Source organism: Oxyura jamaicensis, chromosome 5, assembly GCF_011077185.1.
Source record: "Oxyura jamaicensis isolate SHBP4307 breed ruddy duck chromosome 5, BPBGC_Ojam_1.0, whole genome shotgun sequence".
Classification (NCBI taxonomy): Eukaryota; Metazoa; Chordata; class Aves; order Anseriformes; family Anatidae; genus Oxyura; species Oxyura jamaicensis.
Genome location: NC_048897.1, coordinates 62,296,787 through 62,319,755, shown reverse-complemented (window position 1 = coordinate 62,319,755; position 22,969 = coordinate 62,296,787). Strand labels below are relative to the sequence as shown.

The 22,969-nt window shown below is 37.9% G+C and overlaps 1 protein-coding gene across 2 annotated transcripts in view; it reads right to left on the bottom strand.

Moving 5' to 3' along the window:
• Positions 1–2,934: 2,934 nt before the first annotated feature.
• The window catches only part of AMPD3 (adenosine monophosphate deaminase 3), a 30,921-nt gene continuing 10,886 nt past the window's right edge, over positions 2,935–22,969 (bottom strand). For both annotated transcript variants that reach the window (XM_035326851.1, XM_035326850.1), the window contains exons 6-15: positions 21,436–21,565; positions 14,063–14,257; positions 13,698–13,829; positions 12,693–12,856; positions 10,977–11,103; positions 9,980–10,143; positions 7,976–8,096; positions 6,310–6,483; positions 5,065–5,175; positions 2,935–4,167 (exon numbers count right to left, since the gene is read on the bottom strand). In XM_035326851.1, the coding sequence (XP_035182742.1) occupies positions 3,991–4,167; positions 5,065–5,175; positions 6,310–6,483; positions 7,976–8,096; positions 9,980–10,143; positions 10,977–11,103; positions 12,693–12,856; positions 13,698–13,829; positions 14,063–14,257; positions 21,436–21,565 (1,495 nt within the window). In that variant the 3' untranslated portion in view covers positions 2,935–3,990. The remainder of the gene's footprint in view (positions 4,168–5,064; positions 5,176–6,309; positions 6,484–7,975; positions 8,097–9,979; positions 10,144–10,976; positions 11,104–12,692; positions 12,857–13,697; positions 13,830–14,062; positions 14,258–21,435; positions 21,566–22,969) is intronic.

The window sequence follows — 22,969 nt, the reverse complement described above, 5'->3', positions numbered from 1 at the left end:
TTTATTTATTAATGTAATGTTTAATGCTTCCACAAGAACCAAAGATAAACATCATTTAACCCAGGCACAGAAGGAAAAAGCAGTTCTCACAGACATCCCTTCCTTTACCCCCCTTTTTCAGGCCAAAATGTTAACTAGGCAACTAGAATGGAAAGGTTTAGCCACAAGTAAAGAGCAGTGACATATATGAGAAGTTAAGATAGGTCTGTATGAAGAAAGACTTGCATTACCCAGTAGCAGAGTAAGTGCCTTAAATCTGCTGAAGTTCTCTAGGAAAATAGAAGAGCATCACTAGAAGTTGTTCAAATGGCAATGTTTTAAATACCAAATAACCATTTTACGTGCAAGTGTAAAATGCTCTGAGCTACTAGATTTAAGGAAGTCTTGAATAATGTTTGAATCTTACCAATGAAATGATGAGAAAATAGGCTAGTCTCCCATTCTGAAGCACTCCTCCCCCCCACCAAATCACCACCTACAGTGATGTTCTTCTAGTCCTTCTGTTTTCTGTTTGGGTAAGATAAACAGTGGTGTAACCAGGTTGGATCTCAGCACTGTCTGGGAAAAATTACATCAGCAATTGCCCAGTTTCTTATTTGAGTAAAGGTGTCCAACAGTAATTCAGCTGACATTAACATTCCAGCACCAGATCTCCCCTTCGTTACATACATATCCTAATATTGCAGGGTTATTTTAAACAGCCCGAGAATCAGTAACCTTTTCCAAATTGAAAGATGACCAAAAGAGATGTAGTAATGGATGCCTGAAAGGCTGTACATTTGTTTTCCTAAATATAACACAGTTAGCTCAATTCACGCTTAAAAGCAGCACCCAAGAATGCACTGAAAGGAGAATTTGTGGTAATGGTCATTTGTGTGTTATTATTGTCAAAAATCCAGATTAGTGTCTCTTAACAATGAATACTGAAAGATTCAAATAGTTCTTTTGATTTGTTTATTGTTTTGTTTTAAAAAGCTACCACCATGTTAGAACCAGATGTTTCTGAGGTCGGGGAAGCAGAACACGTATTGGAACATACAATAGTATAATGTCAAGAAAACTAAAAAAAAAAATCTAAATAACAAAAGAAGCCATAACAGCAATGCTCAGATGAAGCAGCCCAAGTAAAGCAATGATTATGAGATGAAAAATACTTAAAAGTTAAATTCATCAAAAAAAACATGTTGCTGATACAGAGTGGATACAGTTGCTTTTCTCAAGTAAACAATGTTATGCTTATAAAAATTATTAGGGTCTTGTACTAATCAAGACAAGACCTGCATTTTATCAAAAGGTACCAAAAAGGTTGTAACCACTGTTTTCAGACCATTGTAAGAAAATTACACTCTTGGATCCTGATAATGCATTATCATAGAATGGCCTGGGTTGAAAAGGACCTTAAAGATCATCTAGTTTCAGCCCCCCTGCTCTGGGCAGGGTTGCCAACCACTAGAGCAGGCTGCCCAGAGCTGCAACCAGCCTGGCCTTGAATGCCTCCAGGGATGGGGCATCCACAACCTCCCTGGGCAACCCATTCCAGTGCCTCACCACCCTCTGAGTGAAAAACTGCTTCCTAATTTCTAACCTAAATCTCCCGTCTTTCTTTAAAACCATTCTCCCTTGTCCTATCACTACCAACACATGTAACCAGGCGTTCCCCCTCCTGTTTATACTCTCCTTTCAAGTACTGGAAGGCTGCAATGAGGTCTCCCAGGAGCCTTCTCTTCTCCAAGCTAAACAAGCCCAGTTCCTTCTACCTTTCTGCATAGGAGCAGTGCTCCAGCCCTCTGATCATCTTAGTGGCCCTCCTCTGGACCTGTTCCAAGAGCTCCACATCCTTCCACATCTGTTAAGTGAGCTTCTAGGAATTTCTAACAGCGAGGCCAATAGGTATTGTTGGCTAAGACCTTAGAACAACTTCATGTTACACAGTTGGACAGTATAGCACTAGTTCATGGTGCTAGCGTGCTAGCTGCACAAGGATTTAAAAAAAAATGGCACTAGTGGAACATTGAGACCTTAGGCTAAATGGCTGAAGAGCTCAAGACAAGTCTTCTGCCACCTGTCTTCAACCATATTTTGGATGAAGAATTCCTCTTCTATCCCTGCCAACGCTGCAGCTCCCTGAATGACCTTAAGTCTGTTCCTGTTCCCCCGGGCATCGTGCAGCAGCCTTAGTTCCAGGCTGTTTCCTAAGAGTCTTTTTTCAGGTTAATTTCTCTTAAGGGGCTGTTACAGGTCTGTACAGTTATAGGCAATGAGAGGGAATTCTTCCTTTCCTCACTTTGCTATTTTCCTGCAATCCCCATTCAGGACAGCAGGTACATAGGAAAAAAAAAAAAAAAAAAAAAGAAATTGTAGATCCGATAGCCTGTGGAGTCTGTCTTCAATAAATATGTATGTTTATGCCATTGAGTTGTTCAGTTTAGGTATTATCACCAACACACCTTCTATCTGCATTTACAAGGGAAAGTGAGACCTGATCAGCTCCCGAAAGGTGTCCAAGAGAAGGGCCTGGCCCAAGTAACTTGAGTGGCATGAGACATTTGATGTAGTAAAAGCTAGCAGGGTTCTAGGTCTATTAAGGCTTAATTGGCTAAGTTTTCTTATTTGCTTTTTATGCATTAGTTCTGAATTGCTGTTCTAAAGATGCCTAACGTCCCAGTTTATTGTTTTAGCTATCCAGGTCTCTAACTGTAGGCTGAGGATCTTAGCTTAGGGACTACAGGCTTTCAGATGAAGTAGTGTAATGTTGAATTTACAGGCATTTACATCCTCTGTTTGCCCCTAGCCTTGAAATCCTTTTTGGTGTGAAACTACCTGCAATTGCTACTATATGGAGATACTACCTTGTAACATTACTTCTACTCCTTTCTGAGTAAAGTACTACTTTGCCTTATGAAGGATGTTCAAATAGAAAAAAGAATCAAAGCGATAAATACTGCAGTAGCTATATTTTACTAACCACTCTGTCATAAATAAAAAGTTTACATTTGAAATGACCTGGGGTAGCTCTGTAAAAATAGTTTGACTTCTCATTCAACTCTGTAATTGTCTAAAATAAAAACTAACACAAATTTGTAAAAAGACATCAGAAGTAGGATCAGAACCCAGGTCTGGAGTTTCTACCACTGATTTGTAAGAATGCTTCCTTTGTTCAAGTAAAAAACTTCTCATTACATGCAACTAAAATTATCTGCATAAATTTCCAAGTAATTTGAACTGGCGTACCCACATATTCTGATTACAAAGCAATAAAAAGTGTTCTCAACTTACAAGACAAAGTTTGCATAATATAATTACATTTCTTATTACAATGTACAGTAGTGACAATTTTGACACCGTGTTTTCTACCTATTAGATTAAAGAGCATTAATCTGCTGTTCTTCACAGATATCCTACATGACAACAGGAAACAATTAATTAATTCGTCATTAAATGTGACTACCAAATTTTGTTTTTTCTTGTTTTCCAATTTAACTGGTGAAACGTTAAGGTAAAAATTGTGTCAGGATGCATTCCAGAATGAGAGGGTAGCCTCTAAATTATACACACCATACAACTTCCAATTGGTAAATGCCACAATTGCTACTGAGATGTGCAGGACAAAAACAGGTGCATGTATTCTGTCAGCATCTGCAGTATCCTACGATGCATCTTACAGATGCATTATGTATAATCTCCGCAGTTTTGCAAGCTACAATATAGTGCACAGTTAAGGCTGTATGAAACAAATTATACATAATTCTGAGTTTGCATGTAATATTTACAGCAGTCTTACAAACCCTACTGTTTGTAGAAACTGAAATTTTTGCGATGAGAATAATGCTGTAAAAGAAAGCAGCAAATGCTGTTTGCCTTCCATAGCTACTCTATTTTTCTCCGAACTCTTCAGTTATGTCTTGGTAGCATCAACAACAGATGATTCAATATTAATTAGCATCTCATCCTGTTTGGGAATGAAATGTTGTGGTTTCTTTGAGTTTGTAACTACTTTGACAGAGTAGAAATCTCTTCTGTTCTCATAGCATCAGACAGGAAACTAAGTTCATTGCACAGTGTCTCATACCTGAAAGCCATCCGGATCTGTGCAACGTTTGTCTTTCGAATGTCATTTCCTTCAGGTCCTTCTTTACAGTAGTTCAACCCTAGGAATTTCTGTTTTTCCTGTGAACATGATTAAACATAGAGGAAGAAATCAGTTCAACTCTTTTGATTTATTGCATAACTGAATATATAGTTGAACTATTCCAGTACAAGTGGAAGGAGCAACTTTAACCAGCTGGCCTTTACATCAGGGTCTTAACCACTTCTTAAGCTTTTAAAGCCAACATTTATATATATAATTTACTGTCAGCAGCACATTTAGTTTGGCTTGCTAAAACCCTTTGTACTAGTGTTCTATCTTTCAAGTGAGAAATCAAAAAAGAGGCTTAGGTTTCTTTTGTTAAAAGTTTGCACAAGAGGAAGATGAGTAGTTGTCACTACAGAATATTGGAAGACACAACAGAATATACTTGCAAAGCCCCTTCACATACTTGTTCCTTGAAAGGAGTGTCTGAAAGGGACACAAAAAAAGAGGATGTTCTAAAGTAAGTCTTAAAGAGCATGCCATAGATTTATAGAATTTTAAAGCAAGGGGATTTAATGTAATGTGCCTACCTGTCTGAAACAGAACATTTCATGTAATACTCACTACTAGCTAAAAAGAAGTCTTGCTTAATGACAGGCAGTTTACTTTTACTTATTGCAAGACGTATAAAATTACTTGCAGAGGGATACTGGATTAAAGGATTAAAGTTTTGGGAGTAGAGGGAGAACTGAGTATAAATAGGTACCTAGTCTCTGCTTATTGGGGATTCCAAAACAAAGCTAATGAGGAAAAACTACAACTTTAATACTTTTAAAATGTGAGACTTCATAGATATTTTGCAAATATTTCAGTAAAAGAGGATAGGGATGTATTACATTGCATAAGGACCTGCTATGTAATTTTCAGACTACTGGATTCTCACTTCCTACTCGCCCTAATATTCACAAAAGATGTCTTTCAGCCACAATTACCTTATCTGACAATCCACTCTGTAACACACTGTTTCTTGCTATTTCACACAAGTCACAGGTACTTAGTTTCCACACCTGGGCTGCAATAGCATATTCCTCCATGAGAGCTTCCTGTATCACCAAAATATGTTTAGTATCAAATGATAAATAATGCAAATAAGATGTAAATGTGGATATGCGGTCATTACTAATTCATGAATTTATACATGCTGTTTAGATAGCTGTGAAAACTTACAGGATTAAGACATTAACATCACAATTATTAACAAAGAGGATTGTTTATTTAAAATTTTCCAAGGGTGACTGTTAAATAATAGGCACTGGGTATCAAGTTATTTTAGCCTAAGAAATTGCAGCCTGTAGTCCAGAACCTCAAAGGCATTTATTAGACAATTGCAAATGAGATTCTGGGGATTATAAAAATCTTGGAGGATCTAGGCTTAAATCTTTAGTGAATATGCTACATAGACAGACAGGGCAATTTCTCACTTCTAACCTCCCCTACAACAAAGATGTTGGTTCTGACTCTATTGGGCTCTCACATCTAAGGATGTCCCGCACTATGTGTAATTCAGACTGTGTTGCGTTAAATCCATGCAGAAAGCCCCCACCTCTGTCTTTTCTAGCAGAGGCATGTATATCATGGGCAAGAAGCAAGCCTGGGTGAAGCACAGCAGAGCTTGGCTCATCCTCAGAAGACTGACAGTTGAGCAGCGTATGGGTCATTGTAAGGCACAGCGTGACTCAAGTCAGCTCTGATGACAAAATTGGGGCATCATAACAACCAGTGACAAGGCATTTCTGTCCTGCCAGGCCACCCAAGGGCAAAAATCAGTTTCAGTTCACTGAGCAAAGAGTTTATGTGATCTTCAGAAACTCCACATGGTGTGTTAGTAGTGTACTTCCCCAGATTTATTAGTAAGGAAACTGGACTTTCCTGGCACTCTAGAGGATTGTTTATGAAGGCTCAAACCTCCCTCCAGCCTCATCCTTCATTCTATACTTCAACAGCCAACACTGGAGAGGCAAGAGTACAAAAGAAACATAATTAGGAAATTAGACATTTCCCTCTGAAACCTAATAGTGAGCAGTAGACTGAGAATGAGGAAGAATAACGAATGAAGTGATTGAAAGACATGGAACTTTATATCCTAAGCAATGACATAAAACAGCTTTCAGGTCATTCTGGGCCTACGAGGTACATTGTTGCCAAATTTGAAGACCAGTGATTTTTGCAATTCTTACCTTTGTATAATGAAACTGCATAGGATCATCTGTAGAGAGAGAGACATGAAGTCCCTTATGTAGAAATTCCCGTAGTGGATTTTTTGAGTACTCCAGGAATAGGCTGTTGTTACTAAGTGGAGACATGGCAATGGGTATTTGTGCAAGATAATAAAGATACTGGAGGACAGGACTCTACAAAGACAAACAAACAAACAAAAACAGTCAGCATTTAGTGGTACTGTGGGACAGTGGGGAAAAAAAAATATCTCCATTAGGGAAAATGGAAACCATATTACAGTGGGAGGATGAAGATCAAAAAATGTATGTTGACACTGAACTCTGTGACTTTTTTAGAAAATACTTAAGAGTCTGAATTGTAAATTGTTACTGATCTTTATAAAAATAATGTATGTTCCTCAAAACAAGACTGCAGTCTTGTCTTTAAAAATAAAGTGACTTCACTGTAGATTAGAAAGCGTATGAGACTATAAAGGGTGCTGCATTTGATACTAACAACCTACCTGCCCCAGAAGCTTGAAGTCACAAATAACATCACATGTATCAAAACTGCTAAGCCATTCGTTATTTTCAAAACTGCAGTCCAATTTGAGGAGCAAAAATAGTTGTGATTTATTAGACATTACGTGTTGCTGTGCACATAATATAAATAATCTGTGGTCACCTCATCTTTATTACTATTTTTGGCTCAAGCAACCAGTGAAGCACCTTCATTATTATTATCTATCTGTTCTGCCAGGTTATGCCACCAAGCTGAGCAGGAGAGGGAAGAGGAGAATATTCTGGGTCACGTACAGCCTTAGTACTACTATGTCTGGGTCTAATTTTAGGAATCAGTGGTTAAGAGGGTAACATCAGACATGGTTTTAGACAAAACTATTCTTTATTCCTGGATACATTGTAAAATACAGAGAGAATTTTCTAACAGTAAGCAGAGAATTCAATTTATGAGAAAATTTTCAGAAGAATTACAACACTCATGTTTCAAGTCTGCCACCCACTGACAAATTATTTTAATTACAAAACAGTGGCCTGGGGATGAGGAGTTGTATGATGGTTATTTACTGATATGCCAGAAATGATGTCTGTCCTAGCCACGACAGTCAAGCTGTATATACAATATTGCTGTGCTATACAGCTATGTTAAATTTCATGATCAAATGATCCCAATTACTCTAGATATAAATAATCAAAACCTTAATCATAACCTTTTGAGTGAATGTTGAAGCACAGGGATGTCAGTCAGGGAAAATGACCTTTGTCCCTGTGCATAAAAAAAATTGGGCTTTCCTTAAATAATTCTAAGATCTAAAACAAGGAGTAGTAACAAGCTAAAGTACTTTTTTCCACTGCAACTTAAGCTCTGCTTAGAGTAACCAAAAGCAGGCATCATCAAGCCCTTGACATATAAGAACAGTTGATCTTTCCTATAAAGACAGAGCTTCAAAATACTCATGTGCTGAAATACCTATTTTTGTAGCTTAAATAAGAAATAGGAAGCTCTGCTGAGCTTATTCTTTTATGATCAAAGTGAAGAGTAACTTGTGCCATGCTAAGAATATAAATTTGGGACTGTCCAGATAAGTTAACTTGGTGACTGCTATTTGAACCAGTGACTGATGTCTAAGCAGATAGTGATTAGTTTAGATGAGCAAGCGAGCAATACCTTCTTCAAGAGCAATCCATGAGAAATGTTGTCTGCTGTCAGAAAGGCTGATACAAGATGCGTGATAGACCCAGCTTCTCCACAGTGAGGTCGAAACAGAAAAGTACACATGCCTCTTTCCCTGAGGAGATTGAAACCAAGTTCCACTAACAAGAAATGCATGATTATCTATCTGTTATGTATATAATTATAATTAATATGGTATTTTAAATAACATTTTAATATATGCATTCTCATACAGTTTGGCATGACATCCCATCAGGCCTACGTATCGGCCTATCGAGCTGCTGTCAAATAGGGCAGGTCCCTCTACCCAAGTCTCTTCCATGACCTTATGTATTTGTGTGTTCCTTCTTTCCTTCCCCAGTTACGTCTCATTTAGCAATTGCTTAACTACTGGGTGAACAGTTGAGCTGGGAATTTTAGTTACTATGCTAGACTTCACACTATAATTTCTAGAACTGTTTTATTTATATCATAAATATTTAAAAATGATGCTCTAAGTTATAATGGACCCTGTTTATACGGCGCAGACACATACCCCAAGTCTTTGGGGGTGTTCAAAACAGAATTTCAACAAGGACTGATGGAGAATATAGCAATTTGAGGATAGATGGTCAGTAATGCTTCTCCTGAAAAAGGATCTGAGGATGTAATCTAACTTTGCTGATGTAGTTCCTATTACAAATAGCGTAAAACAGTCCTGCAATGGACTGGCTGTGATGTCTCAAATACTTACTGTGTTCAACGGGGTGAACAGTTTTACTGACTTGTTGATGAGTTGTTTCATTGACTCACCTAGCTATAAAGATTATTTTATGATTACCTAGGGAGATTTTCAAACGGTAGCTGAAATGATCTTGAGGTTAAAAAGAAATGTGTAAGTTCTGACAGAATCTCTGTTTTTGAAAAGACAAAAAGTGTACACTACAGAGAATGCAAAGTCAGGAGGAAGGGATGACTTTAGTTTTAGTTCTGTAATGAACAAGACACAACTCAGCAGGTATCTAACAACTAGGCCTGTCTGTTATAAGTACAAAGCAATCCAGGGTGGATGTTTTTATTATGAGATTTGATTATATAGGGTGGTAGAGAAAGAAATGCTTAACGTAGCAGTGGGAGAAGGCAAGAGGAGAAGGCAAATAACATTTTGATTGTAAATTCGAATAAGACTTGTTAAAATGACAATTTATGTACCTCCTATAAGAAAATTTCCCAACATTTTATAAATAATAATGAACCAAATCCTTGCAGGGTAGGTGACGATACTGTAATATCAACAGATGACCTCTCTGTGCCTCTATTTGAGTCAGTTGTGCAGATCACTTGGCAAATCAGCTACAAATTCAGGAACATAACCTCTAGTTGAATTTTAGGCTTAACTGAACCAATGCCAAAATTTGCTTTCACAGTCATGTTTTTGTATTCAGAATCATACATCCCTGCATTACTTGCCTAGGCATTGGTATCAGAAGTGATAAAACTGAATGAATCAGTAAGGACGTTTAAGGTAATTAGCTAGATGTGTGGTTTATATTTATGGCTTCCTTTGTCTGTCTTCGGTAACAGCAGCAGCCCTTAAACTAGCATTTCACAACTTTGTATCTCTGAAATCACCAGGAGATAACAAGCTACCAACAAGTATGTTAGATTTGGAAATCCACTGTGAATCTGAGCAAAGGCCAACAAGTCAATTTTGTGGGGTTTCTTTTCTTTCTTTTTTTTTTTGTTCTAAATATATTCAGATTTAAGGATTTATACACAAATGTCAAATGAAGATATTAATCTGATGCCTTTACAATTTCTGAGTATTTCATTTAAGTTAAGTCTACAGTTAACATTTTCAGAATTAATCATGTACTCCTCTTGGACTCTTTAAAATCGTTTGAGATAACCTTTGCTTCCAAAGATGTATGATTTAGACACAGGCTTCGATCAAGACCAAGATTACTAACTGATATTTTTCTTTCCGGAAACTCATAACAGAGCAAAATGACTACTTACTTCCTAAGGTTGTTTAGCAACATGATGTTGACATACATGTAATACAAATAATAGCTATATGGGGGATTCTTCTCACTGGTCCAGAGGTCAGGGTTAAGGCTTTTATCAGAAAACATATGGCCACTATGTTTGGATTCATCATCAACACTGTCAAAGCCAGTCACCTGTGGGAGATGAGATTCACAGGAATTAGTGTTTTCAAGAAGCAAACTTTGATGTTACTTATTCTTGTTTCGGGACTTGTTTGCACAAAGCATCTAGTTTCCCTCCTTATGCTAGCAGTCCTGCTGTTCTGCCCTTCTACCATACCATGCAGACAACAGGAATAGCATGTTTTCTTTGAAATGTTACCCAAACAGCAACACATTCCAGAAACTAGTTCTACTATGAAGCAGGGTTTGCAGAAGCACAAATAAAGAACAAGCATGAACATGGCACATTCCTCCTGTTATGCAGGAAGATGAGTCCTGCCACTGATGCTACAGTGTTCGGAAGTGCTCCATCTTAACAAGGCACAATAGTATGGGGCGAGGGGAAAATAAAAGAAAATCTCTTAGATACAGATTATAACCCTTTGACCTCATCTGCTTTGTTATGTGAACAGCAGCTGTAGGCCAGAAGCTCCCAGGAAACCTTCAGTTCTGATTTGAGATATATTCACAAATGTCTCTCTTAATGAGGTCAACCAGATCCTTCCTGAGCCCCATCAGGATCTACACGTTGTTTCCCTTCAGTCGCCTCCTTTTCGGAGGTGAGTCTCAGAGGCAAGCTCCTTCACGTACCAGATTAGTAGGTTCCCTCTGCACAAGAGCATGTGAACATCTTTTGGTCCTTCATTATAGAGAGGACTACTGGCAGTACAAATAAATAGCTGTTGAGCTGTTTTAAAACAGTAATAAGTATTCTACATAGAAGAAAGGTTCTTTTAGTGTCTGGCAACAGCTGTGTTGAATAGAGGCTCCATTTCATGTAAGACAGAAAATCTGAGCATACTTACATATTTGAGGAAAAGGTGCAATTCTTTGTGGTCTTTGGGATTGATTGTTGCTTCAAACAAAGGCACAAAAATGTTCTCTAACATCTTCCCAAAACTAGGCAGAATATTTTTTGACCTAAATATATCACTGAAGGGGAAAAATACACACAGTTGTGACTACTCTTTAATCATCTTATGTTTTTCATCAGTTTTCACATTTCCTTTCATTTCTGTTTATATTCTAAGGCTTCAGTTTTACCAGGATTGAGAAATCCAAAGTTTAACATCAGGGCAGGGATTGTTCCTGTGCTTTGTTTCCTGCACAGCCTGGCATTCTGCTTCATCCAGACTCTGCAGAAGTTCCTGAGTGCTCCCAAAACAGTGCAAGTAAGCAGTAGTAGATTCAGTCTCAAGAACAATGACCCTTTCCTTTACAGCAATCCAAGTACTAAAAGGGGAGATAAGGAATCACCCCTCATGAGAGTCTGTTCTCTAGTTTTAACTACTCTAAATGAAAGTAAAATGTTATGGTTTAGTGAGGCTTTCACAAAAGAGAGGCAGTACTTCAGTGAGTCATTAAATGCATGACTTAATGAAGCGCTGGTGAGGGGTCTGGAGAACAAGTCTTACAAGAAGCGGCTGAGGGAGCTGGGGTTGTTCTGCCTGGAGAAGAAGAGGCTCGGGGATGACCTAATCGCACTCTACAAGGTACCTTGAAGGAGGCTGTAGCGAGGTGGAGGTTGGTCTATTCTCCCACGTGCCTGGTGACAGGACCAGGGGGAATGGGCTGAAGTTGCACCAGGGGAGGTTTAGGTTGGATATTAGGAAGAACTTCTTTACTGAACGGGTTGTTAGGCATTGGAATAGGCTGCCCAGGGAAGTGGTTGAGTCACCATCCCTGGAGGTCTTTAAAAGACGTTTAGATGTAGAGCTTAGGGATCTGGTTTAGTGGAGGACTTGTTAGTGTTAGGTCAGAGGTTGGACTCAGTGATCTTGGAGGTCTCTTCCAACCTAGATGATTCTGTGATTCTGTGAAAGGAGAGGAACTTTCTCCTTAGTGAGTAATACACTCTGGGAGATACACGCGACTATGACAGCTCTTTCTCTACTCATATTCCAACTATGCAATTTTAAAACACAAAGCTCAGCCATTAAGGCTGGGAAAATCATCATGGGAGACTGTACTAGTTACAATACACAGTAGTAGAAACACAAACCATTTAATAAAGGACCTAAAGTCCCATAGGATGCTTAAAAACTTAGCAGTACTAATACTGTTTTAAGCTTGTAGATGCGGGTTGCCTTTCTAAGTTCACTGTCATTTAGTCACTGGTCTTGAGGAAGTTTGGTGATAATGGTCTTGCAGAGCAATTTCTGCTCCCTTACGGAATTCAAGTGTTGATTTATTTTCATTACTGAATTGCATTTTACCTTGCCTTTGAATGCAACTTAATTTCATCCAGTTGTGATTTTTGTTTTCAGTATCTTCAGGCTTTAAAGTATTTCACAGTTGTTTTGAATAGCTTCATAAGAGTACATTTAAACCCCATCTCCTCCTCCACCCCCAGACTGTCAGGAGATTTGCAGCAATGGTCAAGAATAAATTTCCCAGGCTGTTGCTTATAAATAGAACTACAGAACAGCTCACAAGCCATTTAAAAAATATATCAGAAATTAAACAAATTCATTAGAATGATTTCAAACTCTTAAGATTACCAAGAACTCATAATTACTTACTAGATTCTGGGAACCTGAATTATCCAGCGCATATTTGGGGAATAAACTTTATGTTTAATGAACCATTTTGCCAAGCTCAGCCATTCATCAGGAGACCGTCCATAAATGGATAATCGGGGTTCTGTATATTGGTATTTACTTTCTTCTAGTTCACGGGCTACTTCCTGTTGAACAATAAATATATTTGCTTTAGTTTGGACACTGAAGATCATTAACAGCTACTAGTATATTCATCACTGTATTTTCCTCAGACCAGGCATAGCTTTGTTCTGTTACCCCTTAAAGGGAATTGTTTGTCTGTTGTTTTTTTTACTTTATTTTAGGTATTTAAATACTCTACCAGAATGCCATTTGAGTATAACTAACTGTAACACCTCGATTTAGAGGACAAAATTTTTGTGCAACTATTCTGAATATTTTTGCAAGACATGTTCAAAATTGGTAAATCAGAACAATTATACTTTACACCATCATAAATGACTGCGTAAAACAAGCAGAGCATTAACGAATCTGACCTAGAACTCATGGTAGTAAGTAACTTTAAGGCTATTGATTTTAGACAAGTACTTGTGTGTATCTAAAAATTGTTGGTATCTGGTTCATGAATACAACTAATTCTTTTGTTGTAAGAAGCAAATCTGAAGCCTGTGCATGTGTGTGCAGATACAGATTTCTGTAGAGGTGCTTTCTTAGGTCTTCCCTAGCAACTAGCACCAGCCAACTACATCCTAACAAAATATTAAGCCAGTGATTTGAGTCTTGGCAGCTCCCCATTATTTTGAAACCACACACAACTCTGCTTTGAACTTATACACAGTTTAGAGCTCAGACAATTGTTTAGGAAGCAGCAGTGCCTGACTTGGCAGAGGCCTTTCCGATAAATTGGTAGAGCATGCTGAATACTTGAGAATCACTTAACCACACTGCTAACTCTAGATACAGTTATCACAAATGTTTTACTAACCCTTATTTCTGTACAACTGGAAAAGCACAAAAATTATTTACCTTGACCATGCGAGCAAAATATTCACCACCAATGTAGTTCTCAGTTTTCAAATACAAGTCCCTCAGCTCACTGGCACCAACTGGATTGTACTTAGAATTGAATTTGTCAAATCGATGAAATGTTTGACGACCCTATAGAAGGAAAAGAAAATCTTAGTTTTAAGTACACAAATAGTTTATAAATAAAATTGCCTAGAAATAAAATGCACAGAGAAGAAAAGAACTATGCTTAGTTCAAACATGTGAAGTAATGCATGCGTTTAAATTCTGATTTAATGTTACCATGAAAAAAAAAAAAAAAGTAGAAAACAATTTCACACTTAGAAAACATAGCTTTTTCTCTTTTATTTTGGTATCTTACTTACTGCATGGACATCTAAAGAGTCTACAGTGAGGTCATAAGGGTCCATGTGAAGGCTTTCAAAGACTTGCTTTAAGGTCATCTTCTTGCCTTTTTTCTCTGCAACAATCCTGTCTGGCTCTGTTTGATATGTATGCTTAATAAACCTCAGTAAGTGCTTCTGGTTCATGCAAGCAGCAGCATGGATATGAGTATCAACCTGAAATCAAAATAAGGTCATTCATGCTTGTTACATTCATATATAAACTTACTTTGTTAATTGATGTATGTCAGTGATAACAATGACTAAAGCCTTCTAAAATATTCCTTAAGCAATGAATGGATTAGTGCCTCAGCAAGTCAAAATGTTTCAGAACCCTGACAGTTTGGTTTGGGGAGGATTATTCAGTCATCAGAGCTATCAATAAAATCAAGTAGCCATCAGTTAATATTTCGCTTTTTATATAAGAAAATTTTCAACAAGATACGTTACAAATGCCAATCACAGAATTTGGATTCAGAGAAAAATTTGAGGCTTCCTTAAAGAATGTTCCTTTAGTATCCTTCAATAGATTTCATCCATGAATCAATGATGTTGTTGTAGGTACAAACGTAGTTTATAACTAACGTCTCTGACTGAAAGGACCTGGAATTCTCAGCCGCTTCCTAAAGCATAAGTCATTTTTTGTTTTTCGACCACATGAAACATTTCAGGTCTCATGCATGGGAGAGATTTTTGACACTTTTTTCAAGTTTAATCAAAATACAGTAACTCATAATACTGACAGGTCTTTCAGTTTCTTCAGAACTGTTCACACACTGAGGGAAGTGCAAGCTTCACAGAAGGGCCGAGAGCACTCCTTCATTTTTTCTGGAGTGCCTATTAAAAAAAAAAAAAAAAAAAAAACGACAAGAACAAAACAGCATCCACTGATATTCTTCTCTTTTGCCTAAAAGCTTGCACTGCTATTTGAGCAGCCTGTATTAGATAGATCACAATCCAAAGACACAACTGGTGAGGTCTGGGAGTTTGTTTAAGTTTTCCATTTTAAGTATTTGTAATTTCTGCCTCCAGGAGCTATGTGCAATGAATAACACGGTCCCCTTGCAGTCAAGGGTTCAGTATTTTTAACTACACAGATAAAGAATAGAATAAAACCAGGTATATTCCCCAACTTCTGCTTTTATGAAAAGGCAGGTAATGCTGTTAACTTCATGAGGACTAAGTACCTGAAAGGAAGGAATAGGCCTTAGCAGGGATAATGAGGAATTTAACAGCACAAAAGTATCCTGTGTGTGTGGAGCAGCACCTATGGGTACATTTGCTGTGAAATTCCTTGAATAATCCATCCTGACTGAACAACAGAATAGCCTAATGCATGTCCTAGCCAAAACAATGAAATGCCTCTAGAAACAAATTACTATCAATTTAAAAGCAAAACCAACAAAACAAACGCACACGCAAAAAAATAACCCATAAAACACTGTCCTGATTAGATTTCACAGTTGACAAAAAGATAAGCGCAAAAGCCCTGGGAACTGTTTGACAGACTCTGAAACTGTTCTCCAGTCCAGAGTGCCAGATCCTAGCAGAAGCAGTTTTAGCTCAGTAGTGCTACGGGCTGCCTGCTAAGCTTCAAAATTAGCCTCCAGCCCAGGAACTAGCTGGACACAGAGGGCTGCAAGAGCAAGGATGTGTGGTAGAAACAGTCCCAACTTTCACTATTTCTAACACTTGCCTTGTGCACCAGCTACAATTTCACATAACACTTTATGGTAAAATGTTATGATTCCAAACCATCTCCTACCAAATATATAGGATAGAGGAACTATGAGGTGCTTTTTTATACTTATCACCTGAACCATCTGCCCCTGTCATATATCATCTTGAAACATGTATTACAAACTGACTATATGCTGCTTCCTGCTCCTGCAGAACCCTTCTGTTAGCTGGTCTTGTAAGACCTGTCAGTTCAAATATGCTGCACACTACAGCTGAATGAAGAGAAGCAAGAACCAGTCCTGTCTCGGAGTACACAAAAGGAGGTGCACTACTAATGCACAGGAAGCACTACTGTGTGTAAAATAGTAAAACCGGCTCTGCTAAACGTATTATTATGTTCCCTGGAGTACTTGTATAGACATTTGAACCCAAGTGCATTTTATAAATGCTTACTTAAGTTAGGAATTGTCTTCTGTTTTAGAAAAACATTGGTTACTACAACCTGGTCCTGTACCAATGAAATACCACATACTAGCAGGTTTGGTTAACTTCCATGGGAGAACTAAATAACAGTTAATAGATATATAAGCTCTAAACATTCATGAGAAAGCAATATATGAGCATACAATACCAGTTACAGGGAACCTCAACAAGTATAGTTTATTTAGTTTCAGAATGTGGTAGTTTCAGTGGTGGCTCAGCTACTGAAATTACTGTCCCTTCAACACTTCCTCTTCCTTTAAATCAACATGACTCAGCTACTGTTATAAGCGAAAGCAAGGAGACATTTTGTTTGTTTGCTTGTATGCAAGGATCAGATGACAGAATAGTAACTGCATTTCTTTTAAAGTCCTGCTTCTCTTTCAGAAATAATTTTCTCAAGTGTGCCTCTGCAATTTGGCAAGTTCCTGTCAAATCCTCACCAGTCCCCATAACCATATCACACACAGCTCTATAGCTATGCTAACCACATCCGGCTTATTCCCTGAGAACCAAGACCTACCTTCTTTTCCTTCTCTTCCTCCCTGTCTCAAAATATATTGCCTGAGAGTGAGACTTTCTACCAGAGAATGCTTTTATCAGAGAAGATGCAGTACTTTGGCTGCTTTAACTGTCCAGTACATTCTAACATTTACATAACCAGCAACTTTATACCAACAAAATTTAACAAACACACAGCTTTTTCTTCATTCTGCATTTTAGGAGCTACTTCATTTTTTGGAAAGGTTTTAATGACTTGAGCTTTGACCTAGCCTAGCACATAATACATTACACTGTATGCTCTTGTGCATTTTCACAATTAAGGGTGCAATCCCATCCAAATGAAGCAGCTAGTCATAGAATGTGACAAATGGTCCCCTTGCCTCCTCCCTCACCCTAAAAAAAGACAAAACTGGTCCCATTCCTGTGGCTGGTACTATCCTGTTCTTCATACATACTAAGCTAAGTCTTTTATGGGACATGATTAACAATCCCCTACCACAAGGTTTATTTGCTTCTACTTGCATGCATTCTACCTGCATGTCCAGATTTATTACGCTGCCTCTCCATCCCAATTTTCCCTTAGTGAAAAAATAAAAAACACTTGGCTGCACACCCTTAGCCAAGCTCTCTGACTGTAGTTCTTTTTCTCCTCTCCCCCCAAGAGGAAGCATTTTATGCAAGGTCACATTAACCTTCAATGAAAAGAAGAAACAAAATGACTGCCAGAAGCCTATCTTGGAACACATATGCCTTGTGTGAACTTTTTTTTTAACCAAATGAAGATAATGGTTAACCCAAAGCTTTCCTTACTACTTTTAACTCAATCATCCCATTCAAGCAGTGGCAGACACCAGTTTTCTTCCATTAATGGATGGTCAAATTCCCTTCCCTCAGCAATTCTCCAGTAATGGAGCCAGCCTGTTCCTCTGCACCTTCTCATTTCAGACCAGCCCTTTCCTTGTTGACCGGAGCACCCATGCCGTTCTGTCCGCAGACTTTGCAGATGAAACACTTATCCTTCCCAGTCAAGACGGTTACACCTGTGTACACCTCACAGTGGGGAATTCCCTTTGCCCTCCAACCACGCCTCAGAGGCACCCCCTTCCCTAAGCCGCTCTGCCTCCCTCCTCTTCCTGCATTGCTTCCCTTTGCTCCCACTCTCTCAAATCTCCACAAAACATCAAGTTGCATCAATTTCATGGATATATTTCAGTGCATAGATTAATAACATCGCAACTGCAAACTACCTGTTCTGCATATGCGCACTTCACCTTGTGCATGCTTCTGCCCCGATAACTACGACCTTCGTGGACTTCCCAGGGAATCCCCTGCAGCCTCAACACCCGATTGACACAATATCATTCCACATTGCACTGACAGATAACCTGCTCACCAATATATTTACACTGCATTAGCTTTTCAAAAAGGAAGCAACAACCTTTTTCACTAAGCTTAATTCTTTATGTGTAGTTCTGTAATAGACAATGAAAGGCAGAAGACACAAAATTTTCTGCTCTAGGGCGATGTGTCATATCCTCAGGTCTGGTTGACTGACACACTGAAATAATGGCTGAAAAGAGAAAGCATATGGATGGAGAACTAGGCCATCCATTTTTCACCTTTAGAAGACTATATCAAAGCTACTTGCATTGGAGGACACCTAGCAATGCAGTACATAGATACACTTCATACAGGCAGTGAATAAATGGTAGGTAATCAAATATTTTGCCTTTACCTTTAAAAGAATAAAAAGGAGACAACCTCCCCCCTGAAAAGAACAATACAGACGAACCAGAGTTCCTATTAAGAGAAACCGCTCCAATACCAAAAAAGCACAGTAAATGCCACCTGCAATTAGCAACATTTTATTAAAGTAAAAGAATATTCAACATCCTGCCTTTACATTGAAGGCATATTTCATCTGAAAGGCTGAACCATCAGCCCTCAAATATCTGAGGCTGTTGGACAAATGGTCTATTTGAAGCGCAGCCCAAAAACCTCGCATCCTTGCTTATGAAAACAGGATACCCTAGTACACAAAGGCTAGAACTCAGTTGCATGCTGTGGAGCTAAACTTACTACTTTATTTCATTCCTACTGCAGTCAAACAGGAGTTATGTAGCAGTCACTGTGACTGCACTTTGCTATGCATTGACTGGAGAACGTGGGAGAGCCTTGCCAATGGCAGACTCCAAAGTCTTGTCTAAAGTTAGCCTTCTCCTACACAGACAGTTGTCCACCTCCTGTGGTGAGCCAAGTGGAGTCAGTCACACTATCTTACCACCTGTGGACTCTCATCTGGGTAGCGAAACATTTCTCATTATTAAAGGGTAATTTTCCAATTCCAGCTTGATCAGTGCAAAACATCTCCCTGTTTGCATTCTGGTCAAGTCCAATACCTCAGATATACACATACACTTCCCTTACTTAATGGAAATCTTATCTTGGGATTTATTATATTGATAAGCTCTCTGGATAACTCCCACTAAACCAGGGAAAGAAAAGGGCAGGGTCAGAGACAAGGGAAAAGAACAATAAACTCCGATTGTCATGGCAGCAAATAATGCTGACCAGCTTTCTGCTGTACCTTTCTAAATACAGTGATAAGTGCCATTGATAGACCTCGCTACTATATCACGATCGCTTTAATTTTGTTATTTTCCATCAGTTACATTAGCAAACCGATTGTACCAGTATTTCCATACTAGTGTCTCACAGATGTAATCAACAACTTGAGTAACAACTCTGTCAGGAGGTGAATCTTATTTCTTGCTTTTCATATGGGCAGTTTGTATTGTTAAGGATTGAATAAAAGAGAGACATCCTGAAAATACAGGCCCTAGTAGTGTCCGTTTCCTATGATAAATTTCACTGTTGATACTGTTACCATTAAAGAAGCACTTCTGGTGAGTTATGGATCCAAACATCACTTAGACTAGCAAGATAAAATGATTATTTGGGGGCTTACAGTAACTCTGTCAACAATGCAGTTTACTTGCCACAGAGAGTACTTTATAAAAATATTATCTGTAAGGGTTTAAGCAAGATTAACTCTGTGCTGGAAGATTTTTTTAAGCAACATCTAGTAGCAGGACAAGTCTCTGCCAGAGAAGAGCAAGCTTGTTCCTGCTCTCTTGAATTTGAGTGTTGAGTGATGCACATTTTGTCCTTCCGAACAACATGAATTCATTTGTAGACCGGCTTATTTACTAGTAGATAATTAGAAAATAATTACATGCTCAGAGACACTGAACAGTTGCTTTTAAAAGTTGAACAGAGCAAGTAAAGCTTCTCACTACTCAGACTGATTGCCAAGGGATTTATCTGATCCACACCTGTCCATTGCATCTCTCAGTCACCATATGTTTTATTATTAACACCTCTATCAGCTAGGCAAGTGTTTTATCTGAATGTAGCACGGAATACGTATCTTGGCTGGAGTTATGCAAGATAACTGCCAACAACTTCAGATTCGAATCCTGCCCACTTGAGTGAATTAGCTAACAGATCATCCCATCCACACTCAGATAAAAACGTGAAATTCATTAGAATTTATCTAACCGTCCATCTGCTTCTGGCCATGTGAGAGACAGAGATACATTCATCAAACACTTGCTTAGCAGATTTTGTGCTTGACAGTTTATTACCACAACAGTAGCAAACATTCAGCAGCCAGCATGCTGGACACTATAGAGGAAAGCCAAACTGACTTTTTGATGTACTAGCAAACCAAAACATAACAAAAAGGATCAGATTGTTGACCTAAATTCCAAAGTTACAAAGTAAGGACTACCTCTTTCAATTGTCTATGGAAACAACGCAAAATGGACCCGAAATGGTTAAAAAACACAGCAATGATTACTGCTTTGTGAAGAAATCTCACTTATGAAACTGAAGCATTTTCTCTCCAGTAACATCCTTTAAAATTGAAGAAATGAAGCAAACTAATCAACATAACACTGTTGATTCTATGCTTTTAAAGGAACGCAGCTCCCTTGAGTATGTGGTAGGAAATGAAACAAGCTACTGTGATTCCCCTAACCTGTCTCCTAATTAAATCCCAGTGCACATCAGGTGCAGCTAAGATTATAACTCTAGTAAGTGTGGTGGTTTTTTGTAATATTGTGCAGGCTTTATTTTTTTAAAACCAGATACTGATGGGAGTATAAAAACATCAGTTCCGTTTCCGTAGATCTTTTGACATGTATTTTAACACATGCAAGTTCAATTTGAAGTGAAATTTTTACCCAAAATATACACAGCTGTTCATACTGCAGTTTATTATGATTTATCTACATGAAAGCAGGAAAATGCAGTTGAGCTATCTTTTAAGCGAATTAACTAAACTCAATTAAACCTCCACATGGATGCTTTTATTCATAATCCAAGCAAGCTTAATTTGATTGACCATTTCACTCCTTTAAAGCAATATACATACAGTTAAACCCCTTTGATTCTGAAAAGGTAAATACAGGAGTTTAGCATAATCCCCTTAACACACATTCTGGTTAATGTTCCTGAGTGTTACCATGTAGAAAAAAAAAATAATATTCTGAAAATAACATAATTCAGTTGAATAGTATTCACACACAACTTCATGCATATCATTTATACCTCACACACAAAAAAAGTACAATTGTTGGAACTCCTGCTGAAAATAATGTCATGTCTTTAATCCTTCCCACACTTACCTTTCTCACATTATAGAAGTCTCGATGGGGATTGCTCTTTAGTTCTTTAAATTCAGACATTTCATTTAACATCTCATGCAAGCTAAATTTGGATTCTAAAAAGTTAAGCCGACGATGACAGTATGTCTTTCTGTAAAAGAAAACACACACAAAAAAATTAACTATAACTTAGAACTGTTTGTATTTCAAGTTTAGAAAGACCTTCAAAGGTTTCACAGTAAAAGCAGATATTTTTTAAAATGAAATAAAGGGCAAATCCATACTTTGTTTCCTAGAGGTTAACACATACATTAGTCAATATCCAGTATTATTTCAGACCAAAGTTACTTGTGAAACCTCTAACGAAACAGAACTATACATAACCATACTGTTAGGTGCTTCACATTGTCCAAATATTTTATCGCTCTATCTGTGCCTAAACCAAGTTCTTTTAGTAACGATGTGATCAGAGAAAACAAAAAACTTAAAATGAAATGTGATATCAATCACTACTATTCTGGAACTGAAAAATTCCAGAGCAGATCACTTTATATATAACAGAAACAACCTATAATCAAGACTTACTATGAAAATAAAGATTTTTTCCCCCAATGCTTATTTGCTTTTCAATGTGAGCCAAGATAAAGTCCAATATAATTTCATTTTTATGCCTTAGAAACACATCTATTGTGTAGATATATTAGTTTTCTTTTTTTTTTTTCCAAAATACTTTTGTGCGCTCTTCTTAGAAAATGTCATGCTTTTCTGTTCCTGCTTGCCTACTCCTCCAGCTTCACTTTCATCTTCTGTTATGGTTTTAATTCTCTTTTTAACAAATGATGTTTGTTCTCTTCACCGTCTGTCAATTCTTATCAAATCTACAATATTTTTATGGCACAATTAATGTAATACTCAGCCTTCTTTTTTTTTCTACTTCTTTATTGACAATCTCTCCAAGGAACACAAATCCCATAACAAATTTGAAAGTCTGATTCAAACACAGTCTCATGGTATCAGATACTGATCAAGGCGAGTTTGCCTGCTGCAGGCTATCTTTGTCGCGTTACACTGTAGTTCAGAAGAATGGAAGTCTGAAGAGTAGGGGTGAGATTTCACCAGTTTAAGATCAAAGGTTAAAGAGCAATGGGTTCTTGATCTCCAAGGAGGCCCATGTGTGACAGACATAAATGACAGACAGGAAAGCACTTGTTGCAAACAAGGAAACAACAGAGTATGAAAATCTTATGCAACAGGATTACTGAAAAGACTTTTTTTCTCTTGGTTTGTGTATAGTGATCAGGGAGAGTGAATCAGCCTGCAAATGCTTAATCTGAAGAAGCAAAAGGAGCAAAGGACTGCTGCTGCATTCACAAAGCTGCTGAGTTTTCTCGCATGTCCCACCAAGGCCCCTCCTTCTTCTGGCTTTATGTAGACTGTTAACAAATGCTGTGAAAAGAAGGGTCTTCAGTATGTCAGCTTGGTTTCAAGTTTGTCCTCATTGTCTGTTAATCTTCCCAATATCTGTCTTCTCTTGGAATATAACACACCAAATGAA